Here is a 19,812-nt window from a genome sequence, read left to right on the forward strand (position 1 = left end):
CTAATAAATGTAGAGTTTCTGTCCTATCAAATCACAAACTATTATTTTAAACTGGAGTGCTTTGCCAGATAAATGTGAAAACTGCAAACTACTTATTCACAATCAACCTTTCCATAATCCCCAATTGTATGGAATAAAAATATTTGTATTTCCTTCCTTCCTCCTCTGGTGGTTTTCATGAATATTAAAGATGTGAGGTAAACACTGCGACACAAACAGCTGGTTTATGGTTTCAAGCAGCTTTATTTATTAGCTTTATTTCCGATGAGGAGCAGTGACTCTTCACATTTGTAAGTGAAATTAACGACAACAACACAAAGAGTTTCTGCAATACAAAAGAAGCTGATTTCAAACATTCACTACACAAATATTAAACTATTAAAAATGTAAACACTGAATTTGTATAAGTATTTATATCATATGAAAATGGATAGCAAAGTTACACAAAAATATGAATGTAAAGGACTCTGAGGCACTGTAGACTATTATTCAAACAATAAATACTCTGATACTGATAAATGCATGCTTTATTACTGTGAGGTGTGCTCTAATATAAAGGTCAAAGGTCATGATACAAACACATATGTTCATATGTAGCAGCATACAGCAGCAGTGGGTACTTTAATTATCTTTACACATTTCATCAGACATGCAAAGTTTAGCTGCAGTATAAACTTCTGACTGATTTAAAAAACGAGATATATTTTGTACATGCTGCCTTTAAAGTCATAAATAATGTGTGGGAATTTATAGAACTCAGAATAGATCAGAATCTTATAAAAGTGTGCTCATGTTTTAACTGCAGTGCATAGAAGTCAATGATATCAGGTTATATGGATCTGAATACAAAACAGGGATAGTGTTGTACTGTCGTGCAGCCAACAGGTGGCGCTCTTCTCCATTTCTCTGCTCTCAGACTGACGTCACCTTCATCACACACGTCTCGTTTTTCAAAACAACAAATAAATAAATGTAAATAAATAATATCATCAGAATCGATACAGTCTTAATCGATTAATCAATTAATTATTAATTTTAAAATTGTATTTTATAATTCCAATGTGTAGCTGTAGTATTTTTGATCTGGTTGCTTAGTAACCATGGGATGGAATTCACAGGTACATTCGATTTGAACCCTCGCTTTGATGACATCACAGATCAGTCAAAACCGAGGTTATGAAGAGAGACTGTTTGAGTCATTAGAGTTATTCACTTTAACAAGTGGATCATCATTGTCTCGGTCCGCTCCGCCCCTCGAGACTCAGGTTGAGTTTTCATCATTGAACACTCAAAAGCATTCTGATATGATTGATAATCTTGAACGAGACAGTGTTCAACAAACTATATAATCAACAGCAACAGCCCTCTGACTCATGGGGGATCTATACACAATTATTCAACCCATGTTATATCAGAGGCTTTGCAATCGTCACACATCATTTCATCAGACATGCAAAGTTTAGCTGCAGTATAAACTTCTGACTGATTTAAAAAGCGAGATATATTTTGTACATGCTGCCTTTATAGTCATAAATATTGTGTGGGAATTTATAGAACTCCTCAGAATCTTATAAAAGTGTGCTCATGTTTTAACTGCAGTGCATAGAAGTCAATGATATCAGGTTATATGGATCTGAATACAAAACAGGGATAGTGTTGTACTGTCGTGCAGCCAACAGGTGGCGCTGTTCTCCATTTCTCTGCTCTCAGACTGACCTCACCTTCATCACAGACACAAAGAGACAGACAGGTGCTTCATCGCTACATGTGACACATTTTAAAACAACACTTAAAAGACATTAAGTCATAATAATATATTTGTTATTATTCTGATATATCGCACTAATCACGGAAAAGAGCAAAAATAGACGAGGAGTGTCGTATGATATTAAGTTAAACACATAAGATGTATTGAGGTTTATTACACACACACACACACACACACACACACACACACACACACACACACTGCAGTGCATTGTCTCCTCTCTCTTTCTCTCTCACCATGCATGACATCACCGGTAACCCCGGATACTCCCTGAAAACTGGCCGACCCAGGACATGAGGTTACAACTTTGGAATGTGAGGGGGGGAGGGGGGGTCGACCACAACTATAGCACCCTCTACGTCCTCACCCCCACGAGCCCAGCACCCATCTGTCCTCCCTCCTCTCTCTCTCTCTCTGTTCTGTGCAACAGAACAAGGAGGGCCTTCTTCTCCCCGACTCCCCTCCTCCTCCTCCATGACTGACAACTCCATTAAGGCCGTGAAAACGTGGTTGTCCAGTGAAGTCACCGCGACATTTACTGACCAAAGAGAGCAGCGGATGCCGGGAAACAAAGCGTGTGGGTGGGTAGGAGGGTAAATCACAGTGTCATCTGCATACAAGGCATTACACAACACACTCAAACTGGTTGTTTTGAATATTTTTTTCACACTTCACTGAGAGGATTGTGGGTTTAAAAAGTGCACAAAAATCTAAATCTATGAACTTACCTGTATAAAAAACATCAACCTTCACAACAAATAGAAACAAAAACAAGTGCAATTTGTCATAGCTTAGTCTCTCGTTTGAGAGTGTGACCAACGTTTGGTCTCAGTATCTGGTCGTGACGTAAAAACAAAAGCAACACAGTGGAATGTTCCTAAGGGAGTTAAGAGTGTAAGAAGGAGGAGGAGGAGTGATAATAAAGAGCGAATACATGCTCTAAAACGAGGTTAAACTTTGTGATGTGCACGTCAGGGTGGCGGAAATCAATGACACGGTGCATCTAAAGGGTATTTGTCCAAGTGAGAAAAAAAATATGCAGATATGAAATCAGTTTGTATGAGTCTTGGTGATCATGTGATGAGTTGTGATTAAAGATTGTGAAGTGATTGCTGCTCTTTGTTCAAAATCCCTTTATGGCTTCAGACATTACTGCATATATAAGATATGAATAGTATAATATATGACTTCCTTCTTATATAAATACGAGTCACTCTCTACGGTTCATCTTTGAGTGAAGTGCATTTGCATGATTGAAAAAAATATTTGGCTTTGTGGGATTTCTATTTTTTTTTGGACAACGAGAAGATTGTTACAGCCAACGGGCGGTTATCCTAGCTTAGCATATAAAACATGAAACAGTTGGTAACAGTTAGCCTACCTTTGTAGAAAAAAGATGGACGACATGACAGCTCCCTTAAAGTAAAGCCAAAACATTTGGAGCTCCTCCTACTGACTGTCTGCAGTATAGGTGGTGGAGACAGTCATATATCTTTATGGACCTAAAAAGAGCCTTGTCAACTATGGATAGAGCAAAGCTAGCAGTTTCCTTCTGTTTCTAGTCTTTATGCTAAGCTAAGCTAACTGGCTGCTGGCTTAAGCTTTTTCTTAAATGTTCAGACATGAGTGTTTTCTTTTCTCCACCAAAAAGCGAATAAGAATTGTTTCCTAATATGAAGAAGCATTCCTTTACTTTATGTAATGATGTGTTAATTGGTTGAGCAACTTGTTGATTATTTGTCTTCAGTGCTGCGTCTCCACCTCCACCACGGTCCAGTCTCCAGGTGGCGAGCTGCCCTGGCTGTCGGGGGAATAGCTGCTGACGGAGGTGACTGTAGCGGCAGGAGGGCTGAACTGAGGCAGCAGATTGGGCCACATGCTGCTCTCCAAGGGGCTTAAGGTGCCACCCGACCCCACAGGGAGGAGCAGGAGAGGGGGGCAGCCTCCGTCTCCAGACAGCATCAGGGTCTGGTTGATGAGCTGCTGCACCATGTCCACCTTCTTGTTCCACTCGAGTTCCTGTGGAGGAACGGGACGTAGCTGCCTCTGGAAATCCTGAGAGACGATCTGGGACGACGTCATCCTCTTCCCGACCAGCTGTGTGTTCCTGTTCCCCCCTCCCCTGGCCTCGTCCTCCTCGTCGCTGGTCTCCATGGCTTCATAGATGGTGCAGAGACCGGAGGACGGGGACACCATGACTCCGGTCGGGCTCCTCCTCAGCTGCTGCTGCTGTTGGATCTGTTTCTGCTGCATGCGATACTGCTGCTCCAGCTCCAGCTGCCACTGCAGAACCTGCCTGCGCTGCCGGTGCTCCTGTTGCTGCTGCTGCAGCTGAAGCTGGAGGAGCTCCCTGCGCTGCTTCTCCAGCTGCTTCTGCTGCTCCAGCCTCAGGCGCTCCTCCTCCAGCCACTGCCTCTTCTGCCTCTCCTGCTCCTGACGGTGCTGCATCTCTTTCAGCTTCTCCTGGTGCTGCTCCAGCCTCCTCAGCTGTTCTCCACCAGCACTTCTGTCAATGCAGGGCTCTATGTAAGGAGGGGGTGGGGTCGCCATCTTAGCAAAATGAGCTTCAAGAGTCCGATCAATTGGCCTCCTGTTACCTGGGACTAACGCCAAGTAGTGGCCGTTGGCAATGGGGACAGAGGTGCTGTGGTTCTGGTTCTGGTTGTCTTCCTGTGAGCTCGCTTCACCCGCTGCATCCGTCTTCTTGTCTCCTGTGAGACAGTCAACATCACTTGATGCGTCCGTTAGAGATGCATGCATCCAACAGAACGGGGTGGCACAACGACAAGGACCAGGAAGAAAAAGGGTTCAGGACATTTGACAAAGAGGGCGAAGGTGTAACAAAAAAAAGGGACTCTCAAAATAAAGTGACATCCATTACAAAGGAATATTTGTATACTGAATCTACAATGCATAAAACAAGAACAAAACATGAGGTCATTCTGCTTTATGTTTTCTCTCTGAAGTTGCATTTCCTTTCATTGCAATAATTCCCTGACATAATGTAAACTTTAGTACATTTGTGCCACACTAATAACTGCTGCTTGGTCCTCTGTGAGTGTCGATCATCATGCAGGACATCAGCCATAAATACGCAGAACGATAGACGACAGGTGTTTGCAGAGACACATGAAACATGAGGGGATTCAACGGACAAGAACAGAACAGAAAACTGTTTTTAAAGGTACCCCTTAAAGCTGAAGATGTTTGTTTCCAAACTGAGTCGAGTCCTTAAACCCAACCTGAAACTGGACCCGTAGAGTCTAATGAATGTATCAACAATTTAGAAAACCATCTGATGGGGAGTGGAGTGTTTTATCCATTCAGCGTTTGGATAAGAAGGAGCAGGCAGGTCAGAGGAGGAGGACATGGAAGGGAAGAAAGTGTTTGGTCTTCTTGAGCGTCAACATTCAGATGCATTCAGGCATTCTTTAGACAACGGGAATGTTCCACTGCATCAGAGTGTTCTTAAGTACTGAATGTTAAGGTGATCTTTAAGCTGTTAAAGGTACTTTAGGGATGTTTTTGACCACTATGAGTGCTAGTGAGAAATCTTTCTTGAAAGATCTTTGATTGGTGGTGAGATACATCATTAAACGTAGCAATGCACCAAAGATATGAAAGAAGAAATAGACTGCAAGCGAGCAAACACAATGTGATGTTGGACTGGGGAGGCTTTTCTTAGTTCTTATTTAGATTTAAAAGACCCCGCCCCTTTCTCTTGTGTTCTCACTGCAGGAACTGAAGACGATTGCAGTTCTTAAAAAACCTTTGAGAGGAACTTTTTTAACTCCCTTTGATTTGCAACTAGGGCCCGACTGATGAGATTTTTGGGGCCAATATCGATAATAGGAAGAAGAAAAAATAAAATACTGATAAATTGGCCGATATCTTTTTTAGTTCTATGTTCGATCTGTAGAGATAGATTTACACATTCATTGTGTTGACCCCTCAAATGCAGTCAACACTTATAGAAAAGATATATAACGTTGGCAGTTGGCAGTTCATTTTTAGGGAGAACGAAGAACTTGTTGAACCAAAATGCTGTTGGATGCAAACATTCCCCGGGTTTGAAATACATGTTAGTGAAAGAAATACATCGTGAATGCTCATCTCAAGAAACTTCAACAGGGTACCTTTAAGTGAGCGCCACCTGCTGAGCATGTGGTCTCAATGTGATGTTGGTCGACTAGTGTGAAATCGGAAACTGTCTGGAGGAACCGGAGCATGCTGGAGAACGGGGAGCTTGGGACACCATTCGAAAAAACCCTCTTTGATTCGAGCAAAATTCCATTTTAGACACAACACCATTGTAGATTGTTGCATCACATCCTGTTTAGCGGTTATTCCCATGGTGAAGAGTAGGAGACGCCATGGGAAATTAGTTGTGCAAACATACAATACACAGAGACTTGAACACGAGGACAGTAAGTTCAGGCATGCTGGATTCATAGGGAAAATAAGAAACAGGAACAAAATGCCTTGCAATGATGTTTTAATGGAATTTTGAAAGATAACCTAGTGTGAACCATTCATTTATGAACACGTCTAGTGTAGAATTGTTTCAAATTCAAGATAGTACACAGTCTTAATGTTAGTTAAACATGCAATATACTGTTGAAATAGTAAAGCAGACACCCACTAGGAAAAGGTTTCAGTGAGTGTAAAGCTCTGATAGTGTCGAGGGAATCGCAGGGTGTCATCACAAATAAAAGGCTACTTTTAAGTCTGTTCTTGAACACAGATGATCAGCTAACTGAGGCTTGAAGCTTAGCCACTTAAAAACCAAATGCCTGAAACACATACTGTACTTGACTGCACGTTATATACCTGAACAACTTATGCAAAGAGCGAGGAACCTCTTGAAGCACACATTAAAAACTTCACCAACTGCAATCTAATTCTCCCAGTAACTACCTCCACAAATCTGCCAGGGCCCAAAAGCCGTGTTAATATCTAGCCTTTATTTTGATAGCTAAAAGTCTTGAAACAAGAACACAAACTTCAAAAAAGAGCATTTGACTATCGCTATGGTGCTGCTGAACATGAAGCTTGTGTACACAGGGTAGGGAGGACCAGGTTTCAACAGAAAAACAAAAACAAAAAAAACAACAAATAAGCAAATACAAAAAAAAAAAATTATTGACATTTGTTCGGTAAAAACAGTAGGATAAATACATAATGAGTCCATTTCAATCCATCGGTGTGTTTTTTTTTTTTGTTTTTTTTTTCTTGGTTTAAAAGCTCAGTCACATCGGACCAATCAGTCATTACCCCATCAGGGGCTACAGGATATGCAGTGTTACTTAAAAAGAACATTCTACTAGAAAATGGTAGTAACTATTGTACATAAAGGAGTTTAAGCCATACACTCGTAACCACGACCAGAACAGTATGAAAGAGGGAGGCTTCAATTAAAAATTGCTACAGTCATTTTTTCCATCTCATTTGTTCATTTTTTAAAATCTTTTCCTACAATCTTGCTCTCCTTTTTTTTTCTCTAAGCCATCTAACCCAACTGGAGAGAAAACAAATAACAGGTAAAGGGGGAGGGGTTGCGGGGAAAAGGTGCATTCCAGGGGTAATAGGAGGGACTTATACATTACCTGCCAGAAAACTATCAGTCTTATCACATATGGTAGAGTAGTACGGAGGCTGGCTGTCGCCGGGGTCTGCAGAGTCGTCTTCCCCAAGGTGACGACTGGGCTCCAACGGATCGGCCTCCTCCAGGTGGTCTACTGCAATCTTTCCCCCGAACATGTAGTGGTGCTCATCGAGACTGGGCGGATGGCCAAAAGGCATCAGGTCCACAGGTCTGCCCAGCAGGTCCTCTGCCTGGGCAGCAGCAGCAGCTGATGGCAGGGTCAGCTCCTTGATGAGGGAGGGGTCTTTGGCCTCCTCGGGCAGCTGCTCCTCGTTCTCCAGGGAGAAGATCCCCGGACTCTTCCCGCAGCTCTCAGCCATCGAGTGAGCGTTTGAGTTGGATGTGGTGCAGTCGAAGCCGTAAGATGCCACAGAGTTGGCGGACTGAGGGGTGGTCCCACCTCCGTCCTCTTCACCCTCTACAACGGCCGTGTCTGCTGATTCCTCGTCCTCGTCGAGAGCAGGTAGACTGTGAGCGGGAGGTGGGCTCTCAAATCCGGCACTTTCATCCATCATGGCCGGTGCGTCCGGCTCATTTATTTGCATTTCACCCTCTGTGTCGCTGGCCTCGTCTCCTGAGGTGGAGGGGGAGGACGGGGCGGATGCTGGAGCAGTTGGAGGTCCTGTTCCAAGGACTTCATCAGCAGGGAGTGTCTCAGCCTCCTCCTCTTCTCCGTCCCCTTTCTCCAGGTGAATACCAAGGTCCTGCTCCATGTCAGGCTGGACTGGAGCGGGCACTGGGGTCTGCTGTTTGTCAGAGTGAGACTCCACCCCAGAACTGCTGTCATAGTCCCTGAGATCCTCTGGAGTACTTGTCTCACTGCCGCTGTGGGCAGCAGCAGCTGGGCCACTCAGAGCACCTGGCTGGGACACACCTACGGCCGGAGCATCGAACAGGACATGATCCTCTTCCGTCTCTGAGCTCTTCACCTCATCATGGGTTTGAAGAGCAAAGGAAGGGGCGCTGCTGTCAAAACATTTCTGAGCAGGAGACAGGGTGGGAGTTTCTGATTCAGCTGCTCCGGGGTCAGAAATTGGGCTGGGGGAGGACACAGCCAGCAGAGAGGCTGGTTGAGCCCAGGTGTCAGCGAAAGGGTTGGTCTGTCCCCAGGAGGAGGTGGGGGGGACACAGGGTGGAGGACCAGATCGATTAAGGTTGTCTAAACGCTCCTCCTCATTAAAGTCATCTTCATCTACATTCCCACAGCTCTCCGTCACCCCCTCACTGTGCATCTCCACATCGTCATCCTCCTCGTCCTCTTGCTCCCGCTGCTGAAACACTTTCTGTTGCTCCTCGACTCGCTCTGAACTCAAGTCCATATCATCCACCCTCTCGTCCTCCTCATCCTCATCTTCCTCCTCTTCATTTGCAAGGGTTTCCACGTTGGGAGATCCCATGAGGTTGCAGTCTCCCTCTGAGCCACGGAGGCTCGAGTCAACCAGGGCGTCTGAGCTCTGGGTGCCCTCCAGTATGGCGGTGTGCTGGGTGCTGCTGAGGTCAGACATCTCATGCTGCCGGCTGCTGGTGCAGCTGCTCACGTCTTCCGAGTCCATCCCGGACAGCAGGTCGTCACCGTGCCAACCGGCAGAACCACCGAATGCTGAAGACCGGACCTGGAACTCCTCGGAGGGCTGAGACGTACTCATCTCAGTGATCATGGATGAAGGCTGATGCCCCAGTCTCCTCTGCTCCTCATCTTCATCCTCCTCCTCCTCGTCATCGTCCTCATTTATCTCCTCATCAGCCTTCTCCACTGCCTCCTCCTTTTCATGAGGGAAGATCAGGTCCCTGGACGTGAAATCGTCCATGAGGGGGGCGCTTAAAGACTGCGGCTGCGCTAACATACTGAAAGCATCTGCAGGAGGAGCTGTGTAGGAGGCGGGCATCAACAGGTCGTCCTTCTCTTCTTTGTCCTCGTCCTCGCTACTCTCGTGTTCCTCTTCTGTTTGGAAATCCATCACATTGACCAGACTCTGGGGAGCAAAGTCAGCTGCAGCGTGGGATGGGCTCTTGTCCCAGGGATCAGACTGGACATGCATGTCCAGCAGAGAGGAGGCATCCTGTGGCTCTCTAACAGGAGAAACGGGGCCTGGTGGGGAACAGGGAGGAGACATGACAGTAGTTCCCAGGGATTGAACCGAGTTGTTGACACTGTCCTCAAATTTAAAGTCCATCTGGGCTGGCAGCTGAATGTCAGAGGCTTGTTCAGGAACCAGTTTATCCTCCACATCTGACAGCTGAGACAGAGATTCTAGAGGGGATATCTCTCTCTCTGGTTCTGGTGTTGGTTCACGTATTGGTGTCGGTTCTTGTATAGGTTCTGGTTGCACTGTTTCTGACTCTGGTGCAATGAGTGGTTCGATGGTTTTTTCATCGGTCTGGCAGAACATCATCTCTGGAGCTTCTTCTTCAGCAGACTGCTTCAGAGGTACTTCTGCAGTAGGTTCTGGTTCCTCTGGGCTGGCAATGACAGCTGCTGCTGTAGCAATAGCTGCTGCAGCAGCTACAGCAGCAGCAGCTTCTTTTCCTGATTCTGCGGTTGCAGCTTTAGGGCCACGTTTGACAGGAGTTGGAGTGCTGCTGCCCACAGTTTTCTTGGGACTGGAGGTCTTGGTTTTGGAGGCGGGGGTCTTAGAAGCGTCCTTGGAAGGTGTGGGCTTGCCGTCTTGTGTCTTGAGGCGGTTTGGTGTCTTTGTGTCTGCAGCCTTACCAGCAGTAGGCTTTTTGGCAGCGGCGTCTGATTTTGATGCCGATTTGGGAGTCTCAGGTTTGGCCGACTTTGATGCCGGGGATGGGCGAGATAGGGGGGACTCTGCAGGCTTTTTGGCCACTGAAGCGGCTGATTTGGTGACATCTGTGGGGAATCACATCACAAGAAAAGGTTACAACAATAAGTAATGAAACTTAATTAAATTAAATGAACAGCAAAAAAACTGGAAGTGTAACATTCCAATGATACATACACCAAATATTGATTAAATGATGAAAAAAACATATCAATAACATCAGCAACAAATACAAAAACTGACCAATGTGCACCCAATAAAACACACACTGCTCATGAATTATCTTACGTACCTCTTTTGACGGGAGTTGTGTTTCTTGATGTTAGTGATGCTGGAGGTTTGCCACCAGAGGGGGTAGTGGAGGTTGATTTGGAGGCAGCAGGCTTGGCAGCAGTGGCGGAGGTTTTAGGGGCGGCAGGTTTGGGTGTAGAGACGGAGCTCCTGATCGTACTGGTCGTTGGTGGGCGGCTTGAGCCTGTGGCAGGGCGAGGTGATGCTGACGAGCCAGCTGCAGCAGGCCTGGAGGAACAAGAAAATCAATAAAGTTAGGAAATGCTGAGAGGCATTAAAGCATACAGATCTGGGTCAGAGAAACATGCCATCTTTAAAAAACGAAATTGGTCTACTGTAGTCTTACTTGTGCAATAATCGAACATCCCTTACTCTGAACATAACCCCATGAGGAACACATAGCATGCAAGTTGGTCAAGTATAGTCAAGATTCCCCAAATTCAAATACACGTTAGATTAAGATAACTGATGGTGATTCAAGCTTTTGAGGTGTCAAGTCTTTCACAGCTAAGGACAAACATCAGGTCTCTCCCGATGTGTCCTGGTTGGCCACATGCGAGGTGAAGTGTCTCAAGATGGTTTTGAAAGGGGGTGAAAAACCCTAAAATGTCACATTTCTGCCAGAGGGCATGCTGAGAAACAGCTCTAACATGAGCAGAGATGGTGATGATGCAGGGAGTCTAGTGAAGCATTAAATAGTGTATATATTGGGCCCATACAGCCATCAGGCCTTATCAAATAAAACTCAACTCTCTCTTTGGTGAAACACTGGCAACAACATTTCACCCTTCCATGGCCCCATGACTAACTCCCCTGAGGGTCTATGTATGAAGCAAAGCAGTGTGGGAGGTGAATCACGACCGACCCTGGAGAGGCATCCCAGCCTCGCTCTAACCTGCCCTTGATGTCTTGTCTATTCCCAGTCATTGGGCAGTATGCATCAGCCTGCCTGCTCTGGTGGCCTGGAGGTCGGCTTCTCTGTCACATCTGAGAGAAGTAACCTACATCTAGTATTCCTGCCAAGGCTGTGCAATCTCCTGGGCCCGAGCCACACTAACTGCCTGATTCTAAATAAAGAATTGAGCTTTCACTGGCAGAAAGAGAACAGGGAGGTAGAGAGAGAGTGAAGGTGGCTGGGTCCACGTTAATCTTTTATACTGAAAGGAGGACAGAAATAACTCCTCCGATTCCCCCAGCTGGAACCGAGAGCTGTGTTTAAAGCAAACTCATTGTGTAAGGGCAAAGACGTAATGCGTGCTATCCACAACCTGGCAAATGTAATGGAATACAGTTCAGGTGTACCAAATGGGATTAAAGGCAGAGAGCAACAGGTGGCAACACAGGAGAGGTGTGGCCGGTTAAAAGTTCAAACTAGTTTTTAAAGTTGATCCATATTAAATGTAGCTTTGGGGTAGTGAAAGGTATGTTACTGTAACTGATACTGGCATTGTTGGATCATGTTTCACTAAAACCCTGCAGGCAACACAGAACACTAACAGTCTCATCTACGATGCACTGATTCACTTTGTTCAGAGGTAACTGTGTTAACTGAAAAATTAGAAGCCAGTTGGAACAAATTTGCCAGTAATCGCTTTTTTGGTTTCTTTTTGCAAAACACAGCCCATCACATAATGATGTCATCAAATGGTTCATTAACTTTTCAATAATGAAGTGTTTCCAACACCAGAGAGGCCACCCAGGTATGATTATTAAAATAATGTATATCTATTTCTACAGCTCAAACACAGAACTAAAAAAGATATCGGCTGATATATCGGTATCTGATTTCTTTCTCCCCAATATCGGCCCCATCACTGTTGTTATAGACATTTTAAAAGAAACAGATAGTGATAAAATCCTCAACTGGCACGTTGGTGACATGAGGCCAGAGTTGCACCAAATCCTTGCTGTGCTGCGTCAGGTAAAAATACCCCCCCCTTTTTTAAAAGTGATTAAATGAGTGGAAGAAATCTGAGCAGATAATAAATCTCTTATTAATTTTCTTTATGAGGACACACCCACCTTAAAGCGCTGGGCTCAAAGCTTATTTCTGGAATCTGTGAGTGAAATATTAAGATTTTAATCCTAACATTGTCCTGCAGTGAACAAGATTTTAAAAAGGTGAAAAGAGAAAATGAGCTTCGTGTTTGAGTCTGTGCTGCCTCATTTCAAGAGGGAAAGAAAAGAAAGGAAATACAGGGAGAAAGGAGAGAATTATAAAGTTACAGAATCTGGCTTTAGAGATGCTGCAGGGAGATTTGGAGAGAGCATTCACTAAAAATCTGTCTGATAAAAGGAATGTGGATAATCCCAAAAGGCAGGCTTTCTTTAGAGAGCACTACAGAGGAGGAGGAGAGAGGAAGATGGAGACTGAGACTGAGAAAAGGAGGGTGGATGATATTAACCTGATTACACATTATCTTATATTATCGTCTTCTTGCTTATTAAAGCAAAGTAAGATCATATTATAGTGTTTGAGAGACCAGGCCACAGCAGAAGAAGCTCTGTTTAACAACACTGACAGCTGAGAAAATGTCGGACTCTGGACACAGTGATGCATTGATGCTCAAGTTATTTAAAGCGTTCATTTATTCTGTAATTAAGCTCTGTGTCAGCTGAATGACAGAGAAAACAGAATGACTCATTGTTGTCTTTTAAACAATGCTACTTTGCTTCTTCATGAAAGCTTAGTGGGAAGCTTGTAGCTGGACAAAAATGTGTGTTTTTAAATTTGTATATTTCAGCAGGCTTTTCTGGGAGGAAAAACAAAACATACATGAAATTGGGGTTACAGCAAATGTTGAACAGACAGCCCAGAAATGCAGTGGAGCCGAACAATCAGATGACGGGTTGTTGCTACAGGCGCACTGAGGCATACAGCAAAATATTTGAAGTTTGCCTAACTCGCCCGGGGGTCATTTATAACATTTAAGCTTTATTGCATCTACACGCCTCCTCAATCGCAGGCCAGAGAGGGTTGCTGTATGTAAAAAACATGGCTGCCTGCTGGTGCTGCTTTGTTTAAAGACAGAGTCGGGCTATGATTTAAATAATGAGATGCTCTGTGAATGGGGCGAATGAGTAAGCAGGAGCTGAGCAGGCGGTCTTCCCTGCAGCAAAGTCGACTAACTGTGGAGGACTGACCTCCCTCCTCTCAGAACAGGCAGCAGATTATAGATGATGTTGTGTTAATTAAACCCCATAAATATGAAGGCAGGCGCTACATGATAGTTAGAGTGGCCTGGTGGAGGGTAGTGTTGTGACTGAGGGGCACATTAGTTATTTTACTGTTGAATGAACATGATCAGAGCCCTCCTCTCTCTGCTGGCCGGCTGGCTGGTTCCTTTCAACCCGCCTGTTGAAATATTTTGCAGACAGTGCAGACCCTGGAGGTCTATTTTACATATTTTAAGTTATTAAGCTACAATTATCAAGTCTTAATGTTCGGTGGAATAAAACTGGTAAGGACAAAAGAAGGTCACAGTATCAGTAGAGCCATATTTAAAGACTGTACAAAATATAAAGAACCAAATAATGATGCCAACTCAAGATTCACAAAGCCAGTATCTCACATTAAATGTTTTATGGTAAGGTAACAACACAGGTTACAAGGTAACGATGAAATCATAGAAATAGAAATGATCTTTAAGGGATAAAGGATAGAAGAGGAATATGTTTTCTGTATAATAATTTGACTGGTATAGAAAGAAGATATTATATCGGTCATATCCCTGCAGCACCAGGGAGCACACCCACCAACACACCCTTCCACACTGAAACCTTTGTCTCAAATTCAAACATGTACGCCTCCGCCTGTCAATTTACCCGTCCCTCCTTGAGTTTCATTTCCATTAAGCCCATTTGGTAATTGGCTCTGCAGCTTCCCATCTATAAAATCACAGCAGAGAGAAAGACTGCATCACAGAGCCGTCGGCCACACCCAGAGCAGAAGATTTACAGCCTGCGCAACATGTTGTCTGCATCATGCTGGACCATAAATGGTGTCTGAGGCACGGACCATGATGACTACTGCTCGGCACACACACACCAGGGCTGGACCATTACATCAGCAGTAATTTGTTAGATCATGAGGAGGGTGGCACTCAGTCACTGCAATAAAAATGAATCGTCCCCCAAGGGGCCATCAATGAGGAAAACAGCATGACTAATGTGAGAACATGGATGGCTGAGGGGGTGGCAGGGAAGAGATGACAAAAATGAAAACCACCTGAACGCCCTTTTTCCTTCTGTGGACTCAATACCCTTCCTCTGTCCTCTGATCTACTATCATGCAATATTCCCCTCTGTGTCACACAGAGATACCCTCTGCTTCTTCCTACCTCCGCCCCTCTCCCTCTCACTCTGCACGTACAGCCTTCACACTCTATGTACCTTTGGCAGCAGTGACGGGAGCTCAGCAGGGACACATGACTTATTTAGACACATAGCTCCTATACTCCACTGCCACCATTTTTCCTTCACACCACTCTGCTGAATCCGTAGACAGCAGGGTCGGCAGGAGGAAGCCGCTAAGCAGCACGTGTGCCTGTACCACGTGTTCGGCTAACCGCACGTACGCCTCCCCTCCCCCTTTACCTCCACATCATGCTGAGGAATACACCAGCAAAAGAAAACATGCTCTGCATCCTAATTACACACATGCTCTGATCTTACTATGCATGTGAACAGCACATACATGCACACATCGAAGCACCTATATAATAGCTGCAGAGCGGACTTCCCTGTCCTGTAGGGCAGTTTGCATGCCACACAGCAGAGCCATATTATCAATGCATCACTGGACACAAATCATCTGCACAGCTGGAGAAAAAAAAAGCAAGAATTGGTACAAATTCACGCACACAAGCGTTGGTATACGTCACCGCACGCAGAGACATCCTGTTCGAACAACATATAAGGATTTCCACTTTGTCCATTTGCAGACTAATCAGGCTCAAACATTCCCTGTCACAAGCTGCTTGCTGTAGGCAATCGGCTTCAAACAGCAGTTGTCCGGTTGCCCACACGGTCACACACACACTTAAATATAAACATATTGACCTTTGTTGGTATATAGACTCTAATCCACAGTCAAAATCAATAGTGCATCATCAGACAGTCTATGTTAACTATAACTTAGTGTATAATCAAATAATTCAAGCTTGTTGCATTTATTATTTTTTTTGTTTTTTTTACTGACAGGCAGAGAAAAAGCTTAAATGAAGACTAACTGGCAGCAACAACTTAAAAAACTAAATTTAATTGAGCTGAAACCTTGAACTGGACAGGAGGAACTAACCACTCTGTTTGTTAATTAGATTGATGGCACTTAGTCAACTGCATTTGCTCTGCACTTTATTTGTCTGATAACTGGAACCTGCTGCAGACGGAATTAAATCAATCGAGCCTTGGAGGAACACTGAGTGAATTGTGAGACCCACTGCAGGCGTGTGTGCGTGACGGTAACAGGGGGAGCAAGGTGTGTGCCTGATGTGGCAGTAAATGTGTCTGTTGATTTCTCCACCACTCAGCTGATAGCTGCGCCTAAGTCAGGACTGAGTGAGGCAGCAGAAGGACAAAATCTAATTAAAGCCAAAATTTATGGGGCTGTCAGAGCAGATCACATACACAAATGCCGCACACGCACACACTTTAACAAAGTATGCCTAGAAGGGTACACGGTGCTGTCAGAGGAGCCCCTCATCAGGTTGAAGCTCTCTCAAGGGGATTCAGATGTAGGTCTACTGCTGCTCCATCCTTGTTTAAATCTGACACACCAACAACACAAAGTACTGCATCTAATGTTAAATACATTCTCAAATACAGGCGTCAGAGTAGAAGGTGCTCTTTTTGTGCCTGACTTGGAATGACACAGTTCCAGGTCCTACACAGGATGTAGAGACCGGTTCATCCCCAACTTAATAAGAAGAGTTTGTATCTTCAGTAACTACTAGATGTGTGTGTTGTACTATTAATCCACAATCAATTTTTTTATACTTCCCTTAATCTTAATTTTCAGCAGCAGCCAGTTTGAGCAGGACGAACCTGCTGCCCGCATTTCAGTGGTAAAAACCAAAAGTTGAATCAACTCTGTGGTGACCGAGCAGTGGTCTCCTGGGAAGAGAATCAAGCAAAGGCAGAAGTGCCAATGTTGATTTGACCTCTGATAGTGTCCATTTGTCAACAGTGATGTTGCAGTGTGGTATTTTTATATTTTTGTAGATTGCCAGGATTCATTAACTACAGAAAATTAGTGGAACATGAGGGAGGATATGAATGGCATGACCACAGCTCATAGAGGTTGCACAAAGAGTGTTCTGTACTAAAGTGGCGATTATAAACATGCCCCTAGGTAATTCTTTTTAATTAGATGTTTGCACATCAACCATTAAAGCTGTAATCTGTGTGTAATCTCCACAATCCAGCTGCTGCTCGAGGCACATGGAGTGTGGAGGAGGGCGGGGACCTAAAATACTTTCTGTCAGGTGGAAAAGAGTGAAAACTTGGGAACAATGGTCCATATTTTGACGTAAGGGGTTCTGATATCATCATGGTGACGTATCACATCATACCATGCAACATGGTGGCAAAGCATTGAGGACAAAAGAGGCCTTTTTCTCTTACAAACAGAAAACAAACAGAAGGAAAAGGAAGCAGGTTAAGATCTTGCTGAAGGAACAGTCAACAGCTCCCAGAGGCTTTATCTGATCAGGATCATCCCTGTATCACACAAAGGCCTCCTTGATCACTAAACCACCTCAGGACCAAACACTACGCATGCAGTGAGACTCAGGTGAAGAACACATGCTGACCTGATTGTACACAAACACTCACAGCACACACACCCTCCTTCTAAAGAATTAAAAAAACATTCATTTACATTCACTCGTTCTGAGATCATTTTTGTCAGCAGCTCTTCTTCTCTCCAAACCGCACTCCTACCCAAAACTTGTTTTATTAATAATGCTGCTGTATAGTGCCTGCTCTGCCGAAACACTGCGAGGCATTCCTCCAAGGCCTGTTCTGACATTGGCTGCTTGCTGGCCTACTTAAACCCGGCCCTCCAAATCTTCTATGAGAAGGATCATTGTCTATCATTTCTCAAGGGTATTTTTTTCTTTAGCAGGGTCTTCTTTGAACCTAAAGCCAAGTGAAGCCTTTTGAACCAACGGCTTCTCACTGGCACTGAGGAGCTTTATAATGCCGAACTTAATCATTGTAATTCTAATCTATTAGTCAGTTCCTTCAGATTTGATCCTGTTCTCGAGTGCTGATTTTCCAAGCTAAAATTTCATTAGAAAGGCTTTTATAAGAGAAGCTTGATGGACGTCTGAGAGGAGGACCATTTACAGACACAAGAAATCTCTTTCAGCCACTTTTGAGTGTGGCTTCAATTCTTCACAAATGTCACACCTACCTGGTTGTCTTGGAAACAGGGGGCTTGGGTGAAGCCGAAGAGCTTGGCTTGGTGGAAGCTGTAGCGGCAAGCTTGGGAGCTGGAGTAGATTACAGGAAGAGAGGAAGAATAAAAAGTTTTAAAATATAGTGACATATAACCCCGGATGTAGGTCAGGAAGATGTACGTCTCATACAGTACGAGGATCTAGGGCAAATGCATGTGTAGATTAGCAGCCACTCTGGCATGTCTAATATATGTGCTGAATCCGTCCTATGTGCATCTATCTGCATGTCATCACATTACATTGAACACTCTTCATTACAGTTAGAGCTGTGAAAACATTTCATGCTTCGCTTACTATGAATGCCTGCTCACTGACTTACACTTCTGCTTCTAACTGACCTCGACTCTTTGTTTCATCATGACATTTTCACCAACCTGGAGGCTTCTTGGCAGCAGCCTGGGTGCTGCCGGTTTTGACACCATTAGTGGTCGTGGATGGTGTCCTCTTTGCTGCTGTTGTTCCGGTCATCGGCTTTGCACCATTGGTGGCCGGGGCTTCCCCCGTGGCTTTCTTCTCACCCACTTTGCTCTTAGGTGCTAGAGCTGTGGCTGTACTTGTTGGTTTTTTTAGGGGAGTGGGGGTGGTCTTTTTGACTGCTGCAGGTGGAGTCTTCTTTGGTACTCCATTGGTCTGAGGTTTGGACACGCCATTTGACAGGCGGCTCTGTGGTGTGTTGGTCCGTGAGCCAGGAGTGGTCTTGGCTGGGTTGTTAGTACCAGGTTTTGCCTTGGGCGTGGTCTTGTTGGCAGTTTTAGCTTTTGGGTCTCCTGCAGTCTTGTTGCTGGTCTTGGCAGCCGGGGTGTCCTTGGCCTTGTCTGGCTGTGGTTCCCCCTGGCCTGTCTCTTCAGCAGGCTGCTGTGGCCCGCCCCCCTCTACTGGACTGGCTGCCTGGTTGGGTTCCTGTCCCGCGGCAGGTGCTGCCTCATTCATTGGATTGGATTCCAATGTTTCCATTGGCTCCAGCGCTGCCGTGGTAACCCCATCCGGCTTCATCTCCCCTTGAGTGGTAGTGGTCCGTCTCTGCGGGGCAGGGCTGGTTTACTTAAATCTCACAGGATGGCCACAGGTCTACAGGATCTCTGGAGACAGGTAGGTCTGGTCTGGAGAGAGAAAAAGTACAACATAGTCAGTCAACAGCAAGATCAGACATGAAGAGCAGTCTGCTGTCTCTCCAATCAGAGCACAAAGCCTCCAGGAATGTTGTTAGCTCTGAGAGTAAGATAAAGATTTAACTTCTATCTTTCGACAGCACACACGCACACGAACACACTGAAACACAGAAATATCTTTGTGCAGGAGTCCAAGAGTTAAAGGGCAAACAAGCTGTAGGAAAGACATGGAGCATAATTCACCATAAACCCTGGAGAGGCCTGAAGCCTACAGAGGACTACGTCACACAAGAAAGATAACCATGCAAAATAAATTACAGCCTCATAATTTGTGCTCAGAGGGAAACTTGTACATAAACAAAGGGATCAACACATTTTAAGAGGAGTTGAATGCATGTTCTGCCTCTTAGTCCACAGAGGGAGGGGCTGGGAGGACAGAAGGAATAAACACATTATACAAATAGCCTTAATTTATTTCAATACTGATGTCGGTGCAGTGGCAAAAGATCCCCTCTGTGGCACTTAAAAAGCTCAGGGACACATTTGGCCAGTGTAGCTGTGACGGGTTATTTTTCTTCTTTGGAATAAAATGGCATCAGAGTCACTCATGTGGCAGACTACTTCCCCGGGATAGTACACTTCAGGGAGTGCATGCACATTGCTTACACAAGTATATGAACTAAAAAGTTCCACCTGCAATGATGTAAAGACACGCAACCTTTGAGCAGCACATAGAAGAGAAAAGCGAAGG

General features: G+C 44.8%; 1 protein-coding gene across 2 annotated transcripts in view; it reads right to left on the minus strand.

Moving 5' to 3' along the window:
- Positions 1 to 6,246: 6,246 nt before the first annotated feature.
- The window catches only part of prr36b (proline rich 36b), a 28,741-nt gene continuing 15,175 nt past the window's right edge, over positions 6,247 to 19,812 (minus strand). For both annotated transcript variants that reach the window (XM_020655024.3, XM_065964340.1), the window contains exons 2-5: positions 18,327 to 19,052; positions 17,907 to 17,985; positions 10,491 to 10,717; positions 6,247 to 10,266 (exon numbers count right to left, since the gene is read on the minus strand). In XM_020655024.3, the coding sequence (XP_020510680.2) occupies positions 7,364 to 10,266; positions 10,491 to 10,717; positions 17,907 to 17,985; positions 18,327 to 18,945 (3,828 nt within the window). In that variant the 5' untranslated portion in view covers positions 18,946 to 19,052 and the 3' untranslated portion in view covers positions 6,247 to 7,363. The remainder of the gene's footprint in view (positions 10,267 to 10,490; positions 10,718 to 17,906; positions 17,986 to 18,326; positions 19,053 to 19,812) is intronic.

The sequence above is a fragment of the Labrus bergylta genome, chromosome 16 (assembly GCF_963930695.1).
Source record: "Labrus bergylta chromosome 16, fLabBer1.1, whole genome shotgun sequence".
Lineage (NCBI taxonomy): Eukaryota > Metazoa > Chordata > Actinopteri > Labriformes > Labridae > Labrus > Labrus bergylta.